Consider the following 21,589-nt stretch of genomic DNA (forward strand, 5'->3'; position numbering starts at 1 on the left):
GGCAGTGTTGCATAGTGGTGACAACAGTGAAGACCACCTTTTGCAACATGATGGATCTAGAAAGTATAATGCTAAGTAAAATCAGAGAAACACAAATACCATACGATTTCACTCATATATATAATTTAAAAAACAAAGCAAACAAAGGAAAAAGAGACAAAAAAAACAGCCTCTTAAGTATAGAGAACTGATAGTTACCAGAGGAGATGTGAATAGGGAGATAGGTGAAATAGGTTAAGGGGTTATCTCCCTATGATGTTAGTTACAAGGTTAATGTCTTAAATATTTCAACTGCAACATCAATGGGAAACAGAGCTGAGTAATATAGAGAATTGTTGAATCACTGTACTGTACACCTGAAACTAATATAGCACTGTTGATTATACTGGATTTAAAATTTTAAAAATTAAAAAAAGATTTTGAGGTTGTGGAACTTGGTACTAATGCACACTTTTAAGAAATCCAATCTATAGAAAAGTGTAACTTCAATTTTTCTAGCATATTTATTTTACTCACCGCAAGCATTTTCATTAAAAGCTCCTGTTGTTCTTTTACTGCTTGATTTTTAGTGCTTTCTTCATATTCATAACCATTTTTAGCTAAATAATCAAGGTGATTATGAAACACAATGGAACGCCAAAATTGTTCCTACAAAAGTGGAAAAAACTGCTTAGAGAAAAGAATCAGCTTAATACCAGGCAAGTGTTAAATATTTATCTTAAGATAACAGATTCTGAATAAAATAATTTTTGAAATACTTTCTATAGCTTATTTTATAATTCAAATTTTAATGATACCAAAGCTTAACTTCATTTTTTGTCCTCAAAGAAAAAGAAATTTAGCATTTTCTTTTTATTATTTTTTAAGATTTTATTTATTCATGAGAGACATGCAGAGAGAGAGAGAGAGGCAGAGACACAGGCAGAGGGAGAAGCAGGCTCCCTGCAGGAAGCCTGATGTGGGACTCGATCCTGGGACTCCAGGATCACGCCCTGGGCCAAAGGCAGGTGCTAAACCCCTGAGCCACCCAGGGACCCCTGAAATATAGCATTTTAAACAGTTTCTTTGCTATCATAGTTAATGCTCAGAAAACTTGGTAAACTATTTTTTAAGAGACTGGTTTGTTTCCTGGTTAGAATAACTAATTGCAAGACTTCAAATGACTTTTGATGGCACAGGGCTAGGACTAGAGTGAAGCAAGCTTCTGCCTAAGACACAGTATTTGTGGAGGCCTGCCCTCTTAGGCACTCACTCAACTCTGAAAATGAGAGCCTTACCCCTAGTGAGTCCCTGATGGTCATACCCATTTACCTCATAGACAAAATCCCCGGAAGCAGTGATGGCAATTAGGTACCCTGGTGATCATAAGCAGTCATTCTCCTTCCCTGTACACTATTTATTTAATTACAACGTAATGAGTATTCAATTCTGGTCATCAGGGAAATTTTTAAATGTCTACAAAGGTAATGTATTATCTTTTTTTTTTTTTTTTAAGATTTTATTTATTCACGAGAGACAGAGAGAGAGGGAGAGAAAGGCAGAGGCACAGGCAGAGGGAGAAGCAGGCTCCATGCAGGGAACCTGACATGGGAATCGATCCCAGGTCTCCAGGATCACGCCCTGGGATGAAGGCGGCGCTAAACTGGTGAGCCAGCCATCCAGGCTGCCCAAAGGCGATTATTATCAAATTCAGAGTGTCAAGGTAGGACTTCTACATACCTCCATTTGTCCTTTCTCTGTTGCAATCTGACAATAAGGAAGCTTAAAGGACAATATAGCTACAGCAGGGCGCGGAAGGGTAGGAGGAAACCGAGAACCTTTGCAAGGAATGCACCTGTCAGTAAAAAAAAAAAAAAAAAAGTGTCTCACCACAAAAATTTTCCCCAAAATCATAAAAACTGTTAAAATATAAAATTTCTAAAATCCAGTAACTTGGAATATTATTCTAATAGCTGGCTTAATAATATACAGCACTTTTTTTTTTTAAACTTCACACTTGGTTAGGTTTGAAGACCATCCCTCCCCATGCATTTCAAGATTTTAAAAATCCCTCCTCACATCAGCTTTTTCTTAGCAAACTGCCCACTTTTAAAATACAGCAGCTGTGCCATAAAGAGTTGTCAAGGGATTTATTTTATAAAATAAATCACCCAAGATAAAGTGCTGATGAAGCATATTCACTTAACTATCAGTTTGGGAATACTTGGTATTGCTGGTAAAAAAGTGTCAAATAAGAAAAAAAGATGGTGATATGTCCAATACAGGTAAGTGTTTTACTAGATATTGGTGAAAGTGAAGCAGAAAATCCAACATATACCTGGTTATCATATATATATCTGCTCTGCTAAATCAATGGTTGCCTTATGTGGTAATAGCTCAGTGAGCAAGTACTTTGTCTAAACCTTTTCTGATTAGGATATATAAGGTATTTAAAGATGCCCATCAAAAAAAATAATAATAATACAGATGCCCATCAGTATGAATACTAATGCAATTTATTAATTAAAAAGTATTCATTAATCACAGAATGATACATGCATATGGAATACCCTTTTTAACTTATATACTCCAAATTATTGATTAGAAAACCATACCTACACACTGCAAGTACCTTGGGTGAATTTTCTAATTTCTCTAATCATTTAAAAATACGGTACAATGTTCAATGCATATTAATAACCACTCGCTTAATTTATAGTATAGCCTTTTACTCACAGCTTAAAGTTATGACTTTCTTAAAGGGAAAAACTAAGCAGAAATTAGATCCTCAGGTTTAAATTTTTTTGTCATAAATATGTTCTAGTATTATCAAATGCCCACCAGAGTAGTTAAAAATTAAATAGGTGGCAATACTCAGGAATTATTTTCAAAGTACATAGCTCCCCCCCTCCTAGTAAGATTTGAATACACTTTCTTCTTTTTGTGACCATACAATAAAAATACAAACATGTTTTTAGAGTTCTAATATTTTTGAACATATGTCATTTCTTCTTCTTCCTCTTTTATGATTTCTAATAAATCAGTGGTTTTCACCATACAACATGAGGTGGCAGTGTGTATACTTGAATTTGAAAAAATCTCTTGTAGCAATTCTGTCACTCAAAAAAGGCAGTGGTTTATTAGTCATACAAAACAAAAAAGAACATGTGCATTCAGAAAGGAACAAGTCCAGTTATATATGTATATATGTGTGAAAAATCACAAGGAACATTGGGAATAATCTTAATCACCTTAACATTATTTTTTCTATAAAAAGCTTATACTCTCTTTTTAAAAACATTTTATAGCTCAAATACTTTTTGACTTAGTCATAGCAATTATCACAAAGAAAAATTAGGATTTATTAATAGTTTTTTAAAGCCGTATTTACATCAAAGCAGAGTACTAATTCACACTTCTTATCCTTTTAGCTTTAAAGACTGGAAGTAAAAAAACTTGTTCTCCATTAAACATCCCTTTCATGGAAGAAGAGGAAAAACAAATTCATTTGACTGCTAATTTGGTGGGTTTTGCCTACAATGAATGAGCTTCCTGGAAACTATGTGGCTAAATCATCTGGAGGACAAAATGTGAAAAAATAAACTATGGTTTACTAAGAAGACAAAATTACTTCAATTCCTTTTCAAATAAATCATAAAGCTTGTTCTCTTATTAAAGGAAGAGTTGAAAAAATATCACACTAGAGAAAATTTGGGCCAATGTCCAGATTAAGCTTCCCCCAAGCAACCAGTTTTGCTTTGTGTTCTGGGTTGCACGGAGGAGACTTTGTTCACAAATTGTTTAAAGCACTTACTCAGGAGTAATGGTTTTACCAGCCAACTCTTCCAGCCTTATTTAGCTTTATGTAGTGTACTACATATAGACAGTACTATAACAAATGCTTGTTAAACGAATACAAAAAAAAATTTCATTTTCAAGCATGTTAAATAAACCGTAAGAGCTTTATTTAATAAAAGATAAAGAGAAAAGGAAGGTTGATGTTTGTAGAGAGCAAATTAGACTGTAGCACACTGAATTAGTAAACTCTCAGTTATATATTAACCAGTAGTGATCATGAAAAAAAAAATCTTCAGAGCAAATAAAGACAGTTTTTACTATACTGAAGTTTGTTTCAAATGGAGATAGGAGAGTTTAGCGCCTGCCTTCAGCTCAGGGAGCGATCCTGGGGTCCCAGCGCTGTTTAGGGTTCCAATGTCTCCACATGCTCAACAGTACTTGTTATTGTCCATCTTTTGGAGACTAACCATCCTAGAGGGTATGCAGTGGTATCTCTGTGGCTTTGATTTACATATCCTTAATAACTAATGAATATCTTTTCATGCCACATGTGTTTTCAAGAAACATTCAAACATTATGCTTTTTAATTGATTTATATATTTTTTGAGTTACAAGACTTCTTTATATATTGATACACATCTCTTATCACATAAATGATGGTGCTTTACCTTTTAAAAAGCCTACATAGTATTCTAGTGTACACTTGTACATACATTATTACCCTATTCTTCTACTAATGGAAATTTAGGGTTACAATCTTTTGATAGTATCAACAATCCTACAAGGTAGGATATATTTTCCGTGTATCATTCCCACATTTGCTAGCAGTAGTACTTCCTAAAGTTTAATGTGCACAAAAACCTCCTGAAGATCTTGTTAAAATGCAGGTTCTGATTCAGGTCTGAAGTGATGCCTGAGATTCGGCTTTTTTTTTTTTTTTTTTTTTTTAAGATTTTATTTGAGAGAAAGAATGCGTGTGCATGCATGAGTGAAGCAGGTGGACAAAGGTAAAGGAAGAAGCAGACTTCCCACTGAGCAGGGAGCCTGATGTGGGGATTGATCCCAGGATCCTAGGTTCATGACGTGAGCTGAAGGCAGATGTTTAATTGACTGAGCCACCCAGATGCCCTGAGATTCGGCATTTCTAATAAGGCCCTGGTGATGCTGATGCTGCTGGTCCATAGAACATACTTTAAACAACAAGTAACTGAGACGCCTGGGTGACTTGGTGGTTAAAGCATTCTGCCTTTGGCTCAGGGCATGATCCTGGAGTCCTGGGATCGAGTCCCACATTGGGCTCCCTGCATGGAGCCTGCTTCTCTCTCTGCCTATGTCCCTGCCTCTGTCTGTGTCTCTCATGGATAAATAAATTAAAAAAAAAAAAAAAGTAAACAGGAAGTAAAGTATCTGGAGGACAGATCCTAAGGCAGATAAAAGAGCACATGATTTCTAATTCTGGAAGTTCTTGACAAATTGCCTTCCATAGGGATTGTAACCAATTTATACTATCAGCAATTGTAAGCTTGATTCTTTCCCTCCAGCCTCACCAACTAAGAGTGTTTTCAAATTTTCTTCATTTGATAAGTAAAATGAAAATTCTTATTTTTGATTGTATTTATCTTATTTTGATATCAATCATCTTTTCATATATTCAGGAGACTTTTTATTTACCTAACTATGGTCTTTCTTGAAATAGTCTCTACTTACAGCTTTTGTGATATGACCCTCTTCAAGTGATTTTTTTTTCTATTTGCTTAGCTAATATTCCTTTTCCTTATTCAAAAGCTCCATCTCCCAAAATCTGATCTCTAAATGTTGGAATTTTAATGGTTGGATTCTGTGACCTTTCTTGTTTCTTTCTTCTAAGGGATCTCATTTATTACTATGACTTTAAGTACCTCCTATATTTTGGTGATTCACAAATTTATCTTACAATCGTGTATTACAACACCTTCTTAATATCTCTATTTGGATATTTTGGAGTCATTTCAAACTTAACGCACCCAAGTGAGAATTCATTTTCATCTCTTATTTCTATAAATTGTACAACTATCCATCTAGTTTCTTAAATTGAAAACATGGGTGTCATTATTGAGTCTTCTCACTCCCAACCCCCAATCTATCAGTAAATCCTACTGTTTCTGTCTCAAAATATGGTTCCTTTAATTTCTACTGCCCCCACACTTGTTCTAGTCATACTTATAGCTCAACTAGGTGACTCCAAAATCCTCCTCAGTGCTTCTCAATGGAAGCACTCATAGCACTTGGTGAAGGACAATCTGTAGTTGAACAGGACCATCCTGCACACTAAAGATGTTCAACAGCTCTCTAAATTCCACAGCTAACTGGCTATAGCTCTCTAAATTCCAGGATAACTCCTAATCATTGTGATGGCTAAAGATTCTATCCCGCATCTCCAAACATCCCCAGAAAGCAGGAAAAATCCCCTGACTGAAAACTGGGCTCCTTCTTTCAGCCTTATCTCTGCAAATCCATTTACCACATGTATTTTTTTATAGCATAAATCAGATTACATCATTCCCCAGATAGAACTGTTGAATGGCTTCATGATATAACTCTAAATGAAATATTAACTTCTCTATATGGTCTATAATGCAGCCTGTGTATCTTTCTGATTTCATCATGGACTTATGCCTTCCACCAACTCTCGCTTCTGGTATGCCAGCCACATTTACATCCTTTCAATTCTTTAAACATATCTAGCTCTTTCTGACCTGAGGACCTTTATATATGCTATTCTTCATGAATCATTTTTCACTCCATTTTTGCCTAACAGACTTCTTGGCCTTGGGTCTCATTTTAATACTATCTCTATTAAGAGTCTTATGTGACCATGCTACCTAGAATGTGCCCTTCTATTATTCTCCATCATGGGTCTCTTCAGATTACTTTCTGGCATTTATCCCAAGTAGTAATTATCATTTACTTATTTATGTTATCTGTCCCCTGAATCAGTCTATTAGCTCCATGAAAGCAGAGACCTCTTTGTTCACCAACACAATGTCACTGCCAGTTGTTTAGACCAAGATTTCAAGTGTGAAGAAAAAGAGTTAAATATTTAATACAATATTGAATATAGACTAAATGAATTCAGAGTTTTATACTTGGAGTCAACTACTAAATTTCTACTAGTCCTCTCCGTTGTTACAATTATTGAGCCTTCTAAAAATCTCAAAAAGCCACTAAATTATTCCATTCTAAATCATAGCTTAAAATAAAAGGCTGTAATAAAAGATGAAATGCCATACTTAACCAGAAATCCCTTCCCTGTCTGGCTGAAACAATACTACAATCACACTAATAAACTTAATTTCTATTTTGTTAAGTAAGTTAGTTCTAAGTCAAACAATCAGTTGAAAACTTCCAAATGAATATAAACAAATTTCTAAGTTATTGAATATGGAAGGCAAATAAATGAATGAAGATGAAGGACAAAAAGAAATTTTTTTAAATACCTTTAGAGTACAAAATGAGAAATTTCAAAGTGCTTTTTAGAAAGAATCAACTAAGCACTTTCTAATAGCCCACCTCAGTTGCTGGGGATTTTCATGGATACCAACCACCCAGTAGTGATCAGATTTTCCTTTGCAGTGTTCTCTTGTGTTACATACAGGAGTCCATGTATTACCAAGCCCTCTGTTAAGCATTCGAACAATGCCTTCTGAATCCACATAAAAGGGGGTACCTACACACCAATTGAAAAAGAAATCACTTGGAGAAAAGCTACGTATTTGTGAAATAAATCCTATTTCAAAAATATATATCAATGGTTCAACTGTCAATTCAAAAGCAAAAAGGTGAATAATTCAAGATTATTTCCCACAAAATTTCATTAACCACAGAGTAAGATCTAACTGAATAAAAGAAAAAAAAAATTTGCATGTGATATGACCAAAATTTACCCAAGAGAAAAGCTGATACTTTCAGTGAGAACTATGCCACCTGCTGGAATACAGCAGTATTTTTAAAAGCCAATTTCAGTAAAAAAGTTAAACCTGAACCTGAAGTTTCACTAGTTAAAAAAGACTTGGAAAAATGGCCAGAACCAGATGCATAGTGATGATCTAGAGAAATCTGTCTTTACTATTCTTCTTCCTTTGCCTTCTTGGCCTTGTCCCTTGTGTTCCCCAACTCTGAGGTAAGCAACTCTTAACTAGAAAACAAGCCTCCCTGTTTCCTACTTATTCTGTTCTCATCTCAGGAAGTACATAGCATATTCCTTAACTGCCCCTTTATCTGTGACTTTACACACCTCTCACACTGTATTTTCCTCAAGTCTAGATCTGAGTGGTAACTGGGGATAAAATCAAGCTATTTGAATGGAAGTTATTGATGGTCACATTATTAGAACATAAATGGCAGGATGCCTGGGTGGCTTGGTGGTTGAGTGTTCTGCCTTTCGCTCAGGTTGTGATTCCAGGGTCCTGGGATCAAGTCCTGCATTGGGCTCCCTGTGGAGATACTACTTCTCTCTTTGCCTGTGTCTATGCCTCTCTCTCTGTCTCTCATGAATAAATAAATAAAAATCTTTAAAAAAAAAAAAAAGAACATAAATGGCCAATAATACCCAACTAGAAAACACATCTAGAAATGGCTGACTTTTTAAAAGACAATCTGGAGTTTCCAATAAGATACCTGAAGGGCATGAATCTCCAATGGAAACATCTGAATTAGGAAATAGGGCCAACAGGTACCTTAAAATGAAGTACTTCAAATCATCATTAGTCATAAGCCACTATTAAATGAGCCCATAAATGTAATTTTTCTTAATGCCATATGAGGAAAGGGGGGGAAAGTGAAGTTAATTTTAACAATAGATTTTATTAAATCCAATATATCTAAAATATTATCATTTTAACATGTAATCAACATAAAATAATTATTGAGATTATTTTTTTTATTAAGCCTTCAAAATTCAGAGTATTTTTACTTATAGTACATCTCAATTCAGATTAGCCACATTTCAAGTGCTCAATAGCCACATGTGACGACTAGTGGTGACTGTAGTAGACAGTGCAGCTATTGAGATTTCCTATTTTTTGTACAGAATCTGCTGGAAAAGCCACAACTTCACCACTGATTTGTATCTCCTTGGTATCTATAACAAACTTTCAGAGAAATGTATTTTTCTAACCAGAATTCACATGAACAACAGATCTCATACATGAAACAATGGCTACCTTGCCTAACAATTCCAGTTTCTCACTGCCAATATAGTAATTTAAGCATAAATATAGACAACTTATCTTATAAAATTAATTAGGAATAAAACAATGGAATAATTTCTACTTGAAAAATGTCTTTAATATAAACAAATGAGTTTATCTTGCCTTCAGCTGAAAATCCAACCCACACTAGGTAGGATTTCCTTGTAAGAGGAAGAGGATCACCATGTAAAATTTGTTTTTTCTTTTTCCCCAACTCTAGCAGTTGAACTCCAAGGCACTGATCACCATCAAATCCTGTACCTAGTAAGAAAATAGAAATAGAAATCAGGTATCAAAGGCTATTTAGCTATAATGCAGTCTAGAGTACTTTCTGTGAATTGATTTTGTGACAAATTCTTATATAAAGTAGCAGTACTTTTTATGGATAAACCACCTGATTGAGGTACCAGCCAGGTATTAGAAGCAGAATACTCTGTTACAGGGACTATTTATATGAAGTGATATTAAGTGGTAATTCATTCACTCAAGAAATATTTACAAAGAGATTAATATGTGCCAGGTAACAGGGCTATAACGGTAAAGAAGAAAAAGTCACTGTTCTCAAGACATTTATATTCAATTAGGAAAAGACTAATTTTTAAAAAGAAAAAATGCAAAATGTTATCTAGAGTTAAAATAATAACATGATAGTGTCAGACTATATGGTCACCTCAGATTGGACAGTCAGAGGTGGCCTCTTTGAGAAAGTGAAATTTAGCTGAGATACAAACTGCAAGTTCGGAGAAAGAGGTATAATATAGTAAACAAAAGGAACAGCTAATGAAAAGGTCCTAAGATGGGAACAAGCTTGGTAAATTTGAAGAACACAAAAAAGCTAGTAAGGCTAGAATGAGTAACAAGCAAAAATGGCAAGAGATGAGGCTGAAGAGGCAGGCAAAGGTCAGATCATGTAGGACCTTGATAGCTGTGATAAAAAGTTTGATTTTTATTCTAAAGCAATGGGAAGTCATTAGAGGAATTTGAGCAGAAGATGGACATGTTCTGATTTGTTTTTAAAAGATCACTCAGGCTGCTATGTGGAGAATGGACTGTGGAAGGCAAGGACTGAAGCTGACAAGCCAGTTACAGGGCTACTAGTAGTCTAAGAAAAGACATCTAGGTTGGACTGGGGTTTTAGTGGAGGAGATGAAAAGAGATGGTTTGGAATATGTTATTCAAAAGAATTGATATGATGATACAACTTCACTGATAGGGTTGATGGGGGAGGGAGGGAGGGAGGGAGGGAGGGAAAGCGAATTCATAATAATTCTTACATTTCTGGTCCTGAGTGGCTGGGTTAATAGTATGCCATTTACTCAGATGGGGAAAACTAAGTAAAAGGCAAGGGACACCTGAATGGCTCAGTGGTTGAACTCCTGCCTTCGGCTCAGGGTGTGATCCCAGGGCCCTGGGATAGAGTCCTGCATGGGGCTCTCCACAGGGAACCTGCTTCTCCCTCTGTCTATGTCTCTGCCTTTCTGTGTCTCTCATGAATAAATAAAATCTTAAAAAAAAAAAAAAAAAAAAGGCAAGGTGGAAGGTAAAATAAAAGGTTTTATTTATTATGACCTACTTAAGTTTGAAATGAGTATCAAAACTATAGAAAGATTTCAAGTAACCACTGGATATATAAATCTGTAGATACAAAGAGAGGGACTGGTGATACTAATTTATAAGTCATGGACACACAAATGTATTTAAAGCCATAGGCCTTGAGGAGATATCCCAGGAAGTTTCTCAAACTGCATTTTTGAACTATGAGTCTTGAAACCAATTTAAAGTTGTAAACAGCAAGGGATCCCTGGGTGGCTCAGCGGTTTAGCGCCTGCCTTTGGCCCAGGGCGTGATCCTGGAGTCCCCGGATTGAGTCCCACATCAGGCTCCCTGCATGGAGCCTGCATCTCCCTCTGCCTGTGTCTCTGCCTCTCTCTCCGTGTCTCTCATGAATAAATAAATAAAATCTTTTAAAAAAAAGTTGTAAACAGCATTTAAAGAAAACTGAAATAAAAGAGTAAATATTGTCCATGAGACTTTTCAGTTCCATTACAGATAGACATAGAATAGCAATATAGAATGTACTTCTTCTAGGGCTAAGCAGTCAAAAGACTGAAAGTTCGTCAACTAGAGAGGCTAATAGAGTAAAGGGGCTGTGACAGAGTCCTGGAGCAATCCAGCTAAGAGGCTGGTATAAGAAGAACAGCCAGCAGAAGAGCTGAAGGAGGTTATCAGTAAGAAAAACATTGGAGAGATGCCACAGAATCCAAGAAAAGTGCTGGGTGGGGGATGGGTAAAATATGTGATGGGGATTAAGGATTAAGAAGTGTACTGGTGATGAACACTGGGTGATATATGGAACTGCTGAATCACTAACTATATTGTATACCTGAAACTAATATAACTATGCTGGAATTAAAATTTAAGAAAAGAGAAAGACGGAACTAGAGTGTATTACGCTAAGTGAAATAAATCAATCAGAGAAAGACAAATACCATATAGTTTCACCCCTACATGGAATTTAAGAAACAGATGAACATAGGAGGAGGGAAGGAAAAATAAAGTAAGATTAAAACAGAGAGGGAGGCAAACCTTAAGAAACTCTATAGTTAAAAGAACAAAATGAGGGTTGATGGGAGGGAGGTAGGAAGGGATGGGTTAAGTGAGTGATGGGTATTAAAGAGGGCACTTATTGGGATGAGCACTGGGTGTTATATGTAAGTGATGAATCAGTATATTCTACTCCGGAAACCAATACTATACTCTATATTAACTAACTTGAATTTTAAATAAAATTTTTTAAAAAACAGAGAGTTTTAAATGGAATTACCGAAAAAATAAAGATAAAAAGATTATGAGTAATTTTTTTTTTTTTTTTAAGTAAGCTCTAGCCCCAACATGGGGCTTGAATTCATAGCCCTAAGATGAAGGTTGCCTGCCCCATATCAAAAATCTTGATAAAATCAGTCTTTTTTTTTTTTTTTCAAGATTTTATTTATGTATTAATGAGAGACACAGAGAGAGAGAGAGGCAGAGACACAGGCAGAGGTAGAAGCAGGCACCATGCAGGGAGCCTGATGCAGGACTCAATCCTGGGACCTCAGGATCATGCCCTGGGCCAAAGGCAGGTGTTAAACTGCTGAGCTACCCAGGGATCCCGATAAAATCAGTCTTGATACAATGACATGAAAAGGAAGCAGCAACTTTTTAAGTCATATTCAAACTGTCTTGGTCCTGCACACTAGAAGTTAGTTTATTTTTTGAGGCAATTAAACTCTGAAAATTTTATAAGATATAGACATAGAAGTAACTAACCTTGGAATTCTTTCTAGAATACAACTTTCCTACAAATAAAATATTTTCATTTTCATTGCTATTAGTGAATACAACAAAATTCTGTACAAAGATTACACTGATTCAAATACTAAAAGGAATGTAAAAGGAGGTATACAACCCAAAACTAAATAAGAGAAAGAGAAAAAAAAAAAAAAAAACCTCAAGTAATTTTCATTTTACTTCAGATCATGGTAAAATTATAAAAGACTAGGAAAAAATCTACCTCTATGATAAATAATGAAAAGCTGTTCTCCATGTCCTGCCATTGATACTATAGGCCCAGGAAGACAGAAGACCTCTTTCTGAACACCTCCAATAGTGAACAATCGAAGGAGCATTGCACTGGTGGCAGCAGCTGCCCACCCCAGACCAAGACATACGGCTTCAATATCTTCATTCTGAGGCATGTCTACTATCCACTCTTTGCTTGAATCCCAAGAACTAAAATGCAGGCAGTGAAGCTTGCTAAAAATTAAAACAAGACAGAAACAATAAAACGTTCATATTTGATATCTTATATATATAAAACTAATCATGATACCCAGTGACAAAACCAAAGTTAATTTTTCCATTAAACATAAATAGTACAAAAATAGCTTTAAGAAAGTAATTATGAAACATCCTTTAAATGGACTATATTAAAACCATTAATAGTCATGTTACTGAAGAATATTCAACAATACAGGAAAATGCTCCTAATTTAATGTTAAACGAAAACAGACAGACTTGGGATGCCTGGGTGGCTCAGTAGTTGAATGGCTGCCTTCGGCTCAGGGTGTGATCCGGGAATTCTGGGATTGAGTTCCACATCAGGCTCCTTGTGTGGAGTCGGAGTCTGCTTCTCCCTCTGCCTATGTCTGCCTCTCTCTTCCTGTGTCTCTCATGAATAAATAAATAAAATCTTTAAAAAAAAAAAAAAAGAAACAGGCAGACTAAAATCTGCAGCATACAATCCTAGGTTGCACATATACAGAATAATCACAACTAAATTTTTAAAAAGGGAAGAAGCATCAAAATGTTAAACGAGGGATCCCTGGGTGGCGCAGCGGTTTGGCACCTGCCTTTGGCCCAGGGCGCGATCCTGGAGACCCGGGATCGAATCCCACGTCGGGCTCCCGGTGCATGGAGCCTGCTTCTCCCTCTGCCTATGTCTCTGCCTCTCTCTCTCTCTCTGGGACTATCATAAATAAAAAATTTTTTTAAAAAAGTTAAACGAGTTCTTTCACTACCAAAAAAATATAATACAGGAAAACAAAAGAAAAAAGGAAAGGAAAAACAATCACACATAATCCCACCAGTGAGATCACCAATTTGGTATGTTTCCAGTCTTATTTGCATCTATACATACATGTAAGTTATTAAAGATCAACTTGGGAATGCAGATACTATAGAATTTGGAACCAGAGGTAGTTCTGATTTTCTGAAGAGTAATTTTATTTTATTTTTTAACATTTTATTTATTTATTTGAGAGAGAGAGAGAGTGAGCAAGCGCGCACAAGCAGGAGGAGTGGCAGGTAGAGGGAGCACAATTCCGGCTGAGCAGGGAGCCCGATGCGGGACTGTATCTCAGGACCTTAGGATCCTGACCTGAGCGAAAGGCAACTGAGCCCCCCAGGAACCCCTGAAGAGTAACTTTAAATTCAATTTTATTTTATGTTTTAAGAAGATTTATTTATTTGTGTGTGAGAGAGAGAGAAAGAGAAAGCATGAATGCGTGGCAGTGAAGGGCAGAGAGGGAGACGGAGAAACAGACTGCCCTGCTGAGAAGGGAACCTGACTCCAGGCTCCATCCCAGGGTCCTGAGATCACAACCGGAGCCGAAGGAGACGCTTAACCAATTGAGCCACCCAGGCCCTCCTAAATTCAATTTTAAAATAAAAAGTAACATTGTATATAGCTGTGAAATAACATATCCAGGAAAACAAAGAGAAAGATATCTGAAATCAAAATTGCGTAAGGAAACAAATGTTCTAATTTGAACATTTAAGATTCTCAGTTGGAGACACTGAGGCAACAATGGTTTATTTTAGTGAACTAATTTAATTCAATAATGAAGTATTAAGTGGATTTTACAATGTGTAAGTTAGAAAACCAATTAAAATGTTAAAATGTGTTTCTCAGACTCTAATGCATACTCAATCACTTGCAGATCTCATTAAAATGCAGATTGCAGATTTTGATTTAGTTCTGTAGTGGGGTCTGAGATTCTGTTTTCAAAAAGCTTCCAGGACCAAAAAAAAAAAAAAAAAAAGCTTCCAGGTGACTGACCCATGCCCCTAGTTTGTGGACTATACTTTAAGAAGCCAATGTATCTAAACCGAAGGATTTTAATTTCAAATCACCTCAGAGTTGGTAAAATCCATGATCAAGTGTATAAGTAGTAAAATCAGCTGAAGAATAGAGATCAAGAGAAGGCAATCTGGTGGAACTAACAAAAAGTTGAATAAAAACATTTTTTCTTCTTTAAAAAAATATGGATTCAGCATTACACTGCTTTTCCATCATAATTTTTTGGTCTATCTATCTACATACCAAATATTGTTCTCCCCCCGCCTTTTTTAAAAGACTTCATCCATTCATCCATGAGAGACAGAGAGAGAGGCAGAGACCTAGGCAGAGGGAGAAGCAGGCTCCCCGCAGGGACCCCAATGCGGGACTTGATCCCAGGACCCTGGAATCACGACCTGAGCTGAAGGCAGATGCTCAACCACTGAGCCACCCAGGCAACCCCTTCCCCCTCCCTTTTTTAAAAGAAGTTTCAATTCTAATCTAAAGAAAAAAAAAAAAAAAACACCCAAAACAAAAAACAAAACAACGAAAAAACCCAACAAAAACAAAAATACAAAAAAACCCAGCCTAGGTCAGTAGTTGTCCAAGGCTGATATTAACTGCAAAGGGATGCAAGGGAACATTTTTATTTTATTATTTTTTTAAGATTTTATTTATTTACTCATGAGAGAGAGAGAGACAGAGAAAGAGAGAGAGAGAGAGAGAGGCAGAGAGACACAGGCAGAGGGAGAAGCAGGCTCCATGCAGGGAGCCCGACATGGGACTCGATCCCGGGTCTCCAGGATGAGGTCCTGGGCTGAAGGCGGCACTAAACCGCTGAGCCACCCGGGCTGCCGCAAGGGAGTATTTTTAAATGATAAGAAATATTTTGAGGGGCGCCTCATTGGCTCAGTCAGTAGAGTGTGTGACTCTTGGTCTCAAGGTCGTGGGTTCAAGCTCTACTTTGGGTGTAGGGATTACTTAAATTTTTTTTATTGTGACAGTGGTTACCTGAATATACACACATTTGTTAAACTCACCAAACTGTAAAACCAAGGTACATTTTAGTGTACATGAATTACACTAATAAACTTAAAAAGGGTCAGAGGCTTATACAAAAAGAAATCTAGAAGGATACATACCAAATTGTTAACAGTGGTTATATCTAAGAGTAGAATTCTGGAGGAGAATTCTTATTTCCTAAAAATTCTGTACCGCTTGTGTTAGTTTACAATTTATATATATCTGCATCTATATATACATTTCTTACAAAACTAATGAAACAGAGTAAAAAGGTAAAAAATAGCCTTTCTCTGGCATTTACAATCATGAACTATGTCATGTCATCTTTTTTTTTTTTTTTTTTAATGCAGGGCTTGAACTCACAACCCTGAGATTAAGACCTGAGCTGAAAAAAAAAAAAAAAAGACCTGAGCTGAGATCAAGAGTCAGATGCCTAAATGACTGAGTCACCCAAATGCCCCAGGTCACCCAAATTTGTACTTAGAGAATGTAAAGGAGAGGACAATTAGGCAAAAACAGACATGTTCTGAGATATTATGTATGAGACTCGGACCGTATCTAAACAACTCAGCAGTGACAAATTCTTCCTAACAATCTTGAATTTACCTTGCTAGTTCATCAGTGCTTTCACATGCCAACAAAACAGCTTCATGAGAAAGATCTGCTATTGTGTAATTCAAAGTGTTTGATAAGTGTGTTGCATGGTGTATGGAGGTATCATGGAACTCCACATCTATGGCATTGTCTTGTTCATCATTATAGCAGCGAATAATTCCAATAGAGTTCCACACCTATAAACATTAAAGTACAAGTCTGAGAAAAATTAAAGGTCCTAGAATCAGTAGACTAAAGTAGTACAAACTAATAAATATTATAATTCAGTCTGTATCAAAATTGAAGTTATGGGAGCAACCATAGCTCATCTACCTTTAAATAGTTTCAAGTATGAGTAGTGACATCAGAACTATAATTACTATCTACTCTTCATGAAAAGGCACATAAATATTTATTAGCAAATGGAATATTTCATTTAATATTTAATAATTACATTACTACCATTAAAAATCATCATTTTGAACAACCAAGCCATTATATTCCCCAAAAGAAATATATCAAAAATTTGTTTACTTAATATAAGTGACAACATATTTCCTGTTTCAACTAACTGGTTCATATTGTAGGAATAAATACATACATTTTAAAGAAACATAAATCAATACCATTTAGAAAAACTTACCTTACCCCCATGTATACTACAGGTTCACACTAGGCCCTACTGTTTCCTTTCCTCAACCACAATAACTATAAATAAATAGCTGACAATAAAAACTTAAGACCTATTACTTGATGATTATGAACAGCAATAAAAAGTTTTATTAAAATAAAACATCACTTTTAATATTTACATACAAATTTATGCAGGTCTATGCCTTTCAAAAAGGACAAGAAGGGGATCCCTGGGTGGCTCAGCGGTTTAGCGCCTGCCTTTGGCCTGGGCGTGATCCTGGAGTCCCGGGATCGAGTCCCGTATCAGGCTCCTGGCATGGAGCCTGCTTCTCCCTCCTCCTGTGTCTCTGCCTCTCTCTCTCTCTCTGTCTATCATAAATAAATAAATAAATCTTTAAAAAAAAAAAAGGACAAGAAGCGGACAGCCCAGGTGGCTCAGCGGTTTAGCACCACCGCCTTCAGCCCAGGGTGTGATCCTAGACACCCGGATCAAGTCCCACGTTGGGCTCCCTGCATGAAGCCTACTTCTCCCTCTGCCTGTGTCTGTGCCTCTCTCTCTCTCTCTGTGTCTCATGAATAAATAAATAAAATCTTTAAAAAAAAAAAAAAAAAAGGACAAGAAGCAAAGTCCTCAATGGAAAATCTCAACCAACAAATAAAAATATTAAACTTTTTAGTTATCAAACCAAAAAAGCTAATATATTCATTCACTCATTCAGGAAATGTATATATATATTTTTAAAGATTTTAATTATTTACTTGAGAGAGACAGAGAGCATGAGCAGAGAGGAGGGGCAAAGGGAGAAGGAGAAGCAGACTCCCCGCTGAGCAGGGAACCCGATGTGGAACTCAAACCCAGGACCTGGGATCATAACCTGAGCTGAAGGCATATGCTTAAATGACTGAGCTACCCAGGCACCCCAGGATATATATTCTTAATGCCTACTGTACCATACCTTGTTCTGAGTGCTATCAGTAAACAAAACAGAAACATCTCTTATCCTTCTGAAGTTTATAGTCTAGTGGGGTGAGGTAGAAAGAGAGGCAGATAGTTTGTTGTTTTGTTTTTTTTTTTTAAAGATTTTATTTATTTATTCCTGAGAGACACAGAGAGAGAGAGAGAGAGAGAGAGAGAGAGAGGCAGAGACACAGGCAGAGGAAGAAGCAGGCTCCGTGCAGGGAGCCCAACATGGGACTCGATCCCAGGTCTCCAGGATCAGGCCCTGGGCTGACAGCGGCGCTAAACCGCCGAGCTACCCAGGCTGCCCAGATAGTTTGTTTCCCATAATACTTACCACCTTCTACTAAATTATACTAGGAGCTGCCTTCTAAAAAATATTTTCTAACAGAATAGTGTTTTGGAATCAGTATAAACCTCTATATAAAAATATGAGAAATAAAGTTTGGAAGTACAGTCAAGAGATATTGCAAGCTATACAGTCACATTAACTTACTATGTTCATTATATGTCCCTTTGCAAAGCAGAATCTTATTTAAGATGATTTTCAATAATAAGGTTGAAAATAAGATTAAAACTGTGAGTTAACCATAAAATAAATCAACCATAAAATCATAATGAACCAAAGTGCTACAGGACAGTTAATCAAGGCTTTCAAAAATACTTTTTACCAAACAAAATTAACTATAGTGAGATACAATACTTACAAGTTAAAAAATTAGATAAAACTATTTTAAAGTTAAGTGTAGATCCAAGGCTTACCATGAATCTATGAGTGAGATGCATGGGTGTAGAACCTGACTGGAATGGCTTTTGCCGAGGAGTTGGCATTGGCCCATCATAAGATGGCCTTTGGGATGTTACCAGTGGTAGATTATGAATGCTGTCTGTCTGCTCATCTTCCTCCTCCTCTCTGAGAAGACTAGAACCAGTTTTTAACATTGTAACATCTAGAAAACAAAGAAGTATAATCAGAGAATCATAAATACCAATGACCTAGAAAAAGGAAAGCATTAGGAAATCTAAATAACCTTTTCCATTCATACTTAATAGTACTACTATGCTATTGGCCTCTTCTACTATATCAACATTTACCGTGATGGTGTGAAAACAATGGAGGGTAAAAAAAAAAAACTGTTGGTGTTGTGATATGAATCAAGGCAGTGACACCAAATCTGTATTTGTAGTCAACGCATTGTCAACCACCACTCAATTGCAATAAAATATTAATTCTGTTAAATCTTGATCTTGGCATAGATTTCTCAAAAAATGTTCTCTGTGCTAAAATGGAATTGTGGGCAGCCTGGGTGGCTCAGCGGTTTAGTGCCACCTTCAGTCCAGGTCGTGATCCTGGAGACCTGGGATTGAGTCCCATGTCGGGCTTCCTGCATGGAGTCTGTATCTCCCTCTGCCTGTGTCTCTGCCTCTCTCTCTCTGCCTCTCATAAATAAATAAATAAAATCTTTTAAAAAATAAATAAATAAAAAATAAAATGGGAATTGTGCATAAAGTTTGATGCCTGTCTCAAAAAAAAAAAAGGCATTTGTGCAACTGAGTTATAAACTCAACTAGCTGATTTTTTCAGAGAACATCATTTTTACTTGAAAGAATGCCAGATAAACTATGGCTATACAGGGGCACCTGGGTGGCTCTGTGGTTGAGCGTCTGCCTTCGGCTCAGGTCATGATCCTGGGGTCCTGGAATGGAGTCCCACATCAGGCTCCTCGCAGGGAGCTTCTCCCTCGGCTTGTGTCTCTCATGAATAAATAAATAAAATCTTAAAAAAAAAAAAAAAAAAACTGGCTATGCAGACTTTGGTATTTGGTAAACTTTTTTTAGCTAAATGAAGTAAGCTGATCATTTAAGAAAAATAACTGACAGAATCTGTTGTCAATGATAAAATTAGAGTTTTCAAGCAAAAAGCAGAATATTAGAAAGCTTGTATCTGCCACCACGAGCTTTACTACTTCCCAATATTTAAAAACTTCTGCTGAGATTAGCGATAATACTAACAAATATAATCCTGGATAATGTGTCAATGTTAAAAGACCTGTGGACCTGTAGTGAAGCAGTATTTTCCAAGTTACCAATGTATATATTTCAAAATCAAACATGGTAAATTAAAAGATCCATTCAAGTCAGACCAATAGATTTTAATATAACACAGCTGGAATGTTCACTGGAGTTTCTGGATTCTACACTGCAAATAAGTTGAGTTTTTGTTACAGTAGCAAAGAATATCCACAATATCCTGCCTTTTCAAACTACATGTTTGTGTGAGCCTGAATATTCTACACATACATGGTAAAAACAACATATGGTAGTAGACTGAATTCTGAGGTATGAGAGAATCCAAGTTATTTTCTATGCCAGACATTAAAGAAATTTTCAAAGGGTGAAATACTGTCACATTTCTTACAAAATTTTTCATTTGAAATGTTATGTTTACACAAATGAGTTTATTAATGTTATTTTAAAGTAATTATTTTTAAAATTTCTCAGTTTTTAATTTCTTACATTTTAAATAACAGAAGATATAACTCCATAATTTCCTTTGGGGTCCTCAAAAGTTTTTTTTTTTTTTTTTTTTTTTTTAAGATTTTATTTATTTATTCATGAAAGACACACAGAGACACAGGCAGAGGGAGAAGCAGGCTCCACGCAGGGAGCCCGATGTGAGACTCAAACCTGTGTCTCCAGGATCATGCCCTGGGCCAAAGGCAGGCGCCAAACCATGAAGCCACCCAGGGATCCCCTCCTCAAAGGTTTTTTTTTTTTTTTTTTTTTTAAATTTTTTTTTAATTTATTTATGATAGTCACAGAGAGAGAGAGAGAGAGAGAGAGAGAGGCAGAGACATAGGCAGAGGGAGAAGCAGGCTCCATGCACCAGGAGCCCGATGTGGGATTCGATCCCGGGTCTCCAGGATCGCGCCCTGGGCCAAAGGCAGGCACCAAACCGCTGCGCCACCCAGGGATCCCCCCCTCCTCAAAAGTTTTTTAAGAATATAATGAGCTCCTGAGATAAAACATTTGAGGACTTCTGTCCTATAAAACATGTATATGGTTTAAATACACCACAATTTAACCACCATAAAATGGTATTTGGCATTTTACTTGATAATGTTCAAATGTGCTATTTTAACATACAACTTGTTACAAATAGACACTTTATTTAAAGGGTTTTTTTTATTGTAATCTTTTTTTTTAAGATTCTTTATTTATTTATTCATGAAAGAGGCAGAGACACAGGCAGAGGGAGAAGCAGGCTCCTCGAGGAGAGCCCAATGTGGGACTCGAACTGGGAACTTTGGGACCACGCCCTGAGCCGAAGGCAGCTGCTCAACCATTGAGCCCACCTAGGTGTCTGGTAATCTCTATTTCTTTAACAGATACTATACTATTCAGGTTACTTACTTCTTCTTGAGTTAGCTTGGTAGCTTGTATCTTTCAAAGAATTTATCAGTTTTATCGAAGTTGTTATATTTATGGGCACAAAGCTATTCCTAACATTCTTTTATTCTTTTGTTATTTTTTTTATTTTTTTATTCTTTTGTTATTAATAGCAATTCTATCTTACAGAACTATGAGTTGCATATAGAATTTTAAATTTTCTAGTAGCATATTTTGAATAGTAAAAAAAAAAACCATAAAATCCCACACCTAATTATTTTCAATATTATTCTATATTAAAATAGTGTAATTTCAACATGTATTCAAGGTAAAAAAAAGGACTAAAATATTTTACATTCTTTTCATACTGCCTTTAAAATCTGGTTG

At 36.2% G+C, this 21,589-nt stretch overlaps 1 protein-coding gene across 3 annotated transcripts in view; it reads right to left on the minus strand.

The window, feature by feature from the left end:
- WDHD1 (WD repeat and HMG-box DNA binding protein 1) overlaps positions 1–21,589 on the minus strand; it is a 62,168-nt gene that overhangs the window by 11,995 nt on the left and 28,584 nt on the right. For all 3 annotated transcript variants that reach the window (XM_025442356.3, XM_025442355.3, XM_025442357.3), the window contains 7 exons: positions 18,575–18,762; positions 16,234–16,418; positions 12,559–12,800; positions 9,129–9,266; positions 7,327–7,483; positions 1,720–1,834; positions 517–648 (listed from right to left, as the gene is read on the minus strand). In XM_025442356.3, the coding sequence (XP_025298141.3) occupies positions 517–648; positions 1,720–1,834; positions 7,327–7,483; positions 9,129–9,266; positions 12,559–12,800; positions 16,234–16,418; positions 18,575–18,762 (1,157 nt within the window). The remainder of the gene's footprint in view (positions 1–516; positions 649–1,719; positions 1,835–7,326; positions 7,484–9,128; positions 9,267–12,558; positions 12,801–16,233; positions 16,419–18,574; positions 18,763–21,589) is intronic.

Source organism: Canis lupus, chromosome 8, assembly GCF_003254725.2.
Source record: "Canis lupus dingo isolate Sandy chromosome 8, ASM325472v2, whole genome shotgun sequence".
Classification (NCBI taxonomy): domain Eukaryota; kingdom Metazoa; phylum Chordata; class Mammalia; order Carnivora; family Canidae; genus Canis; species Canis lupus.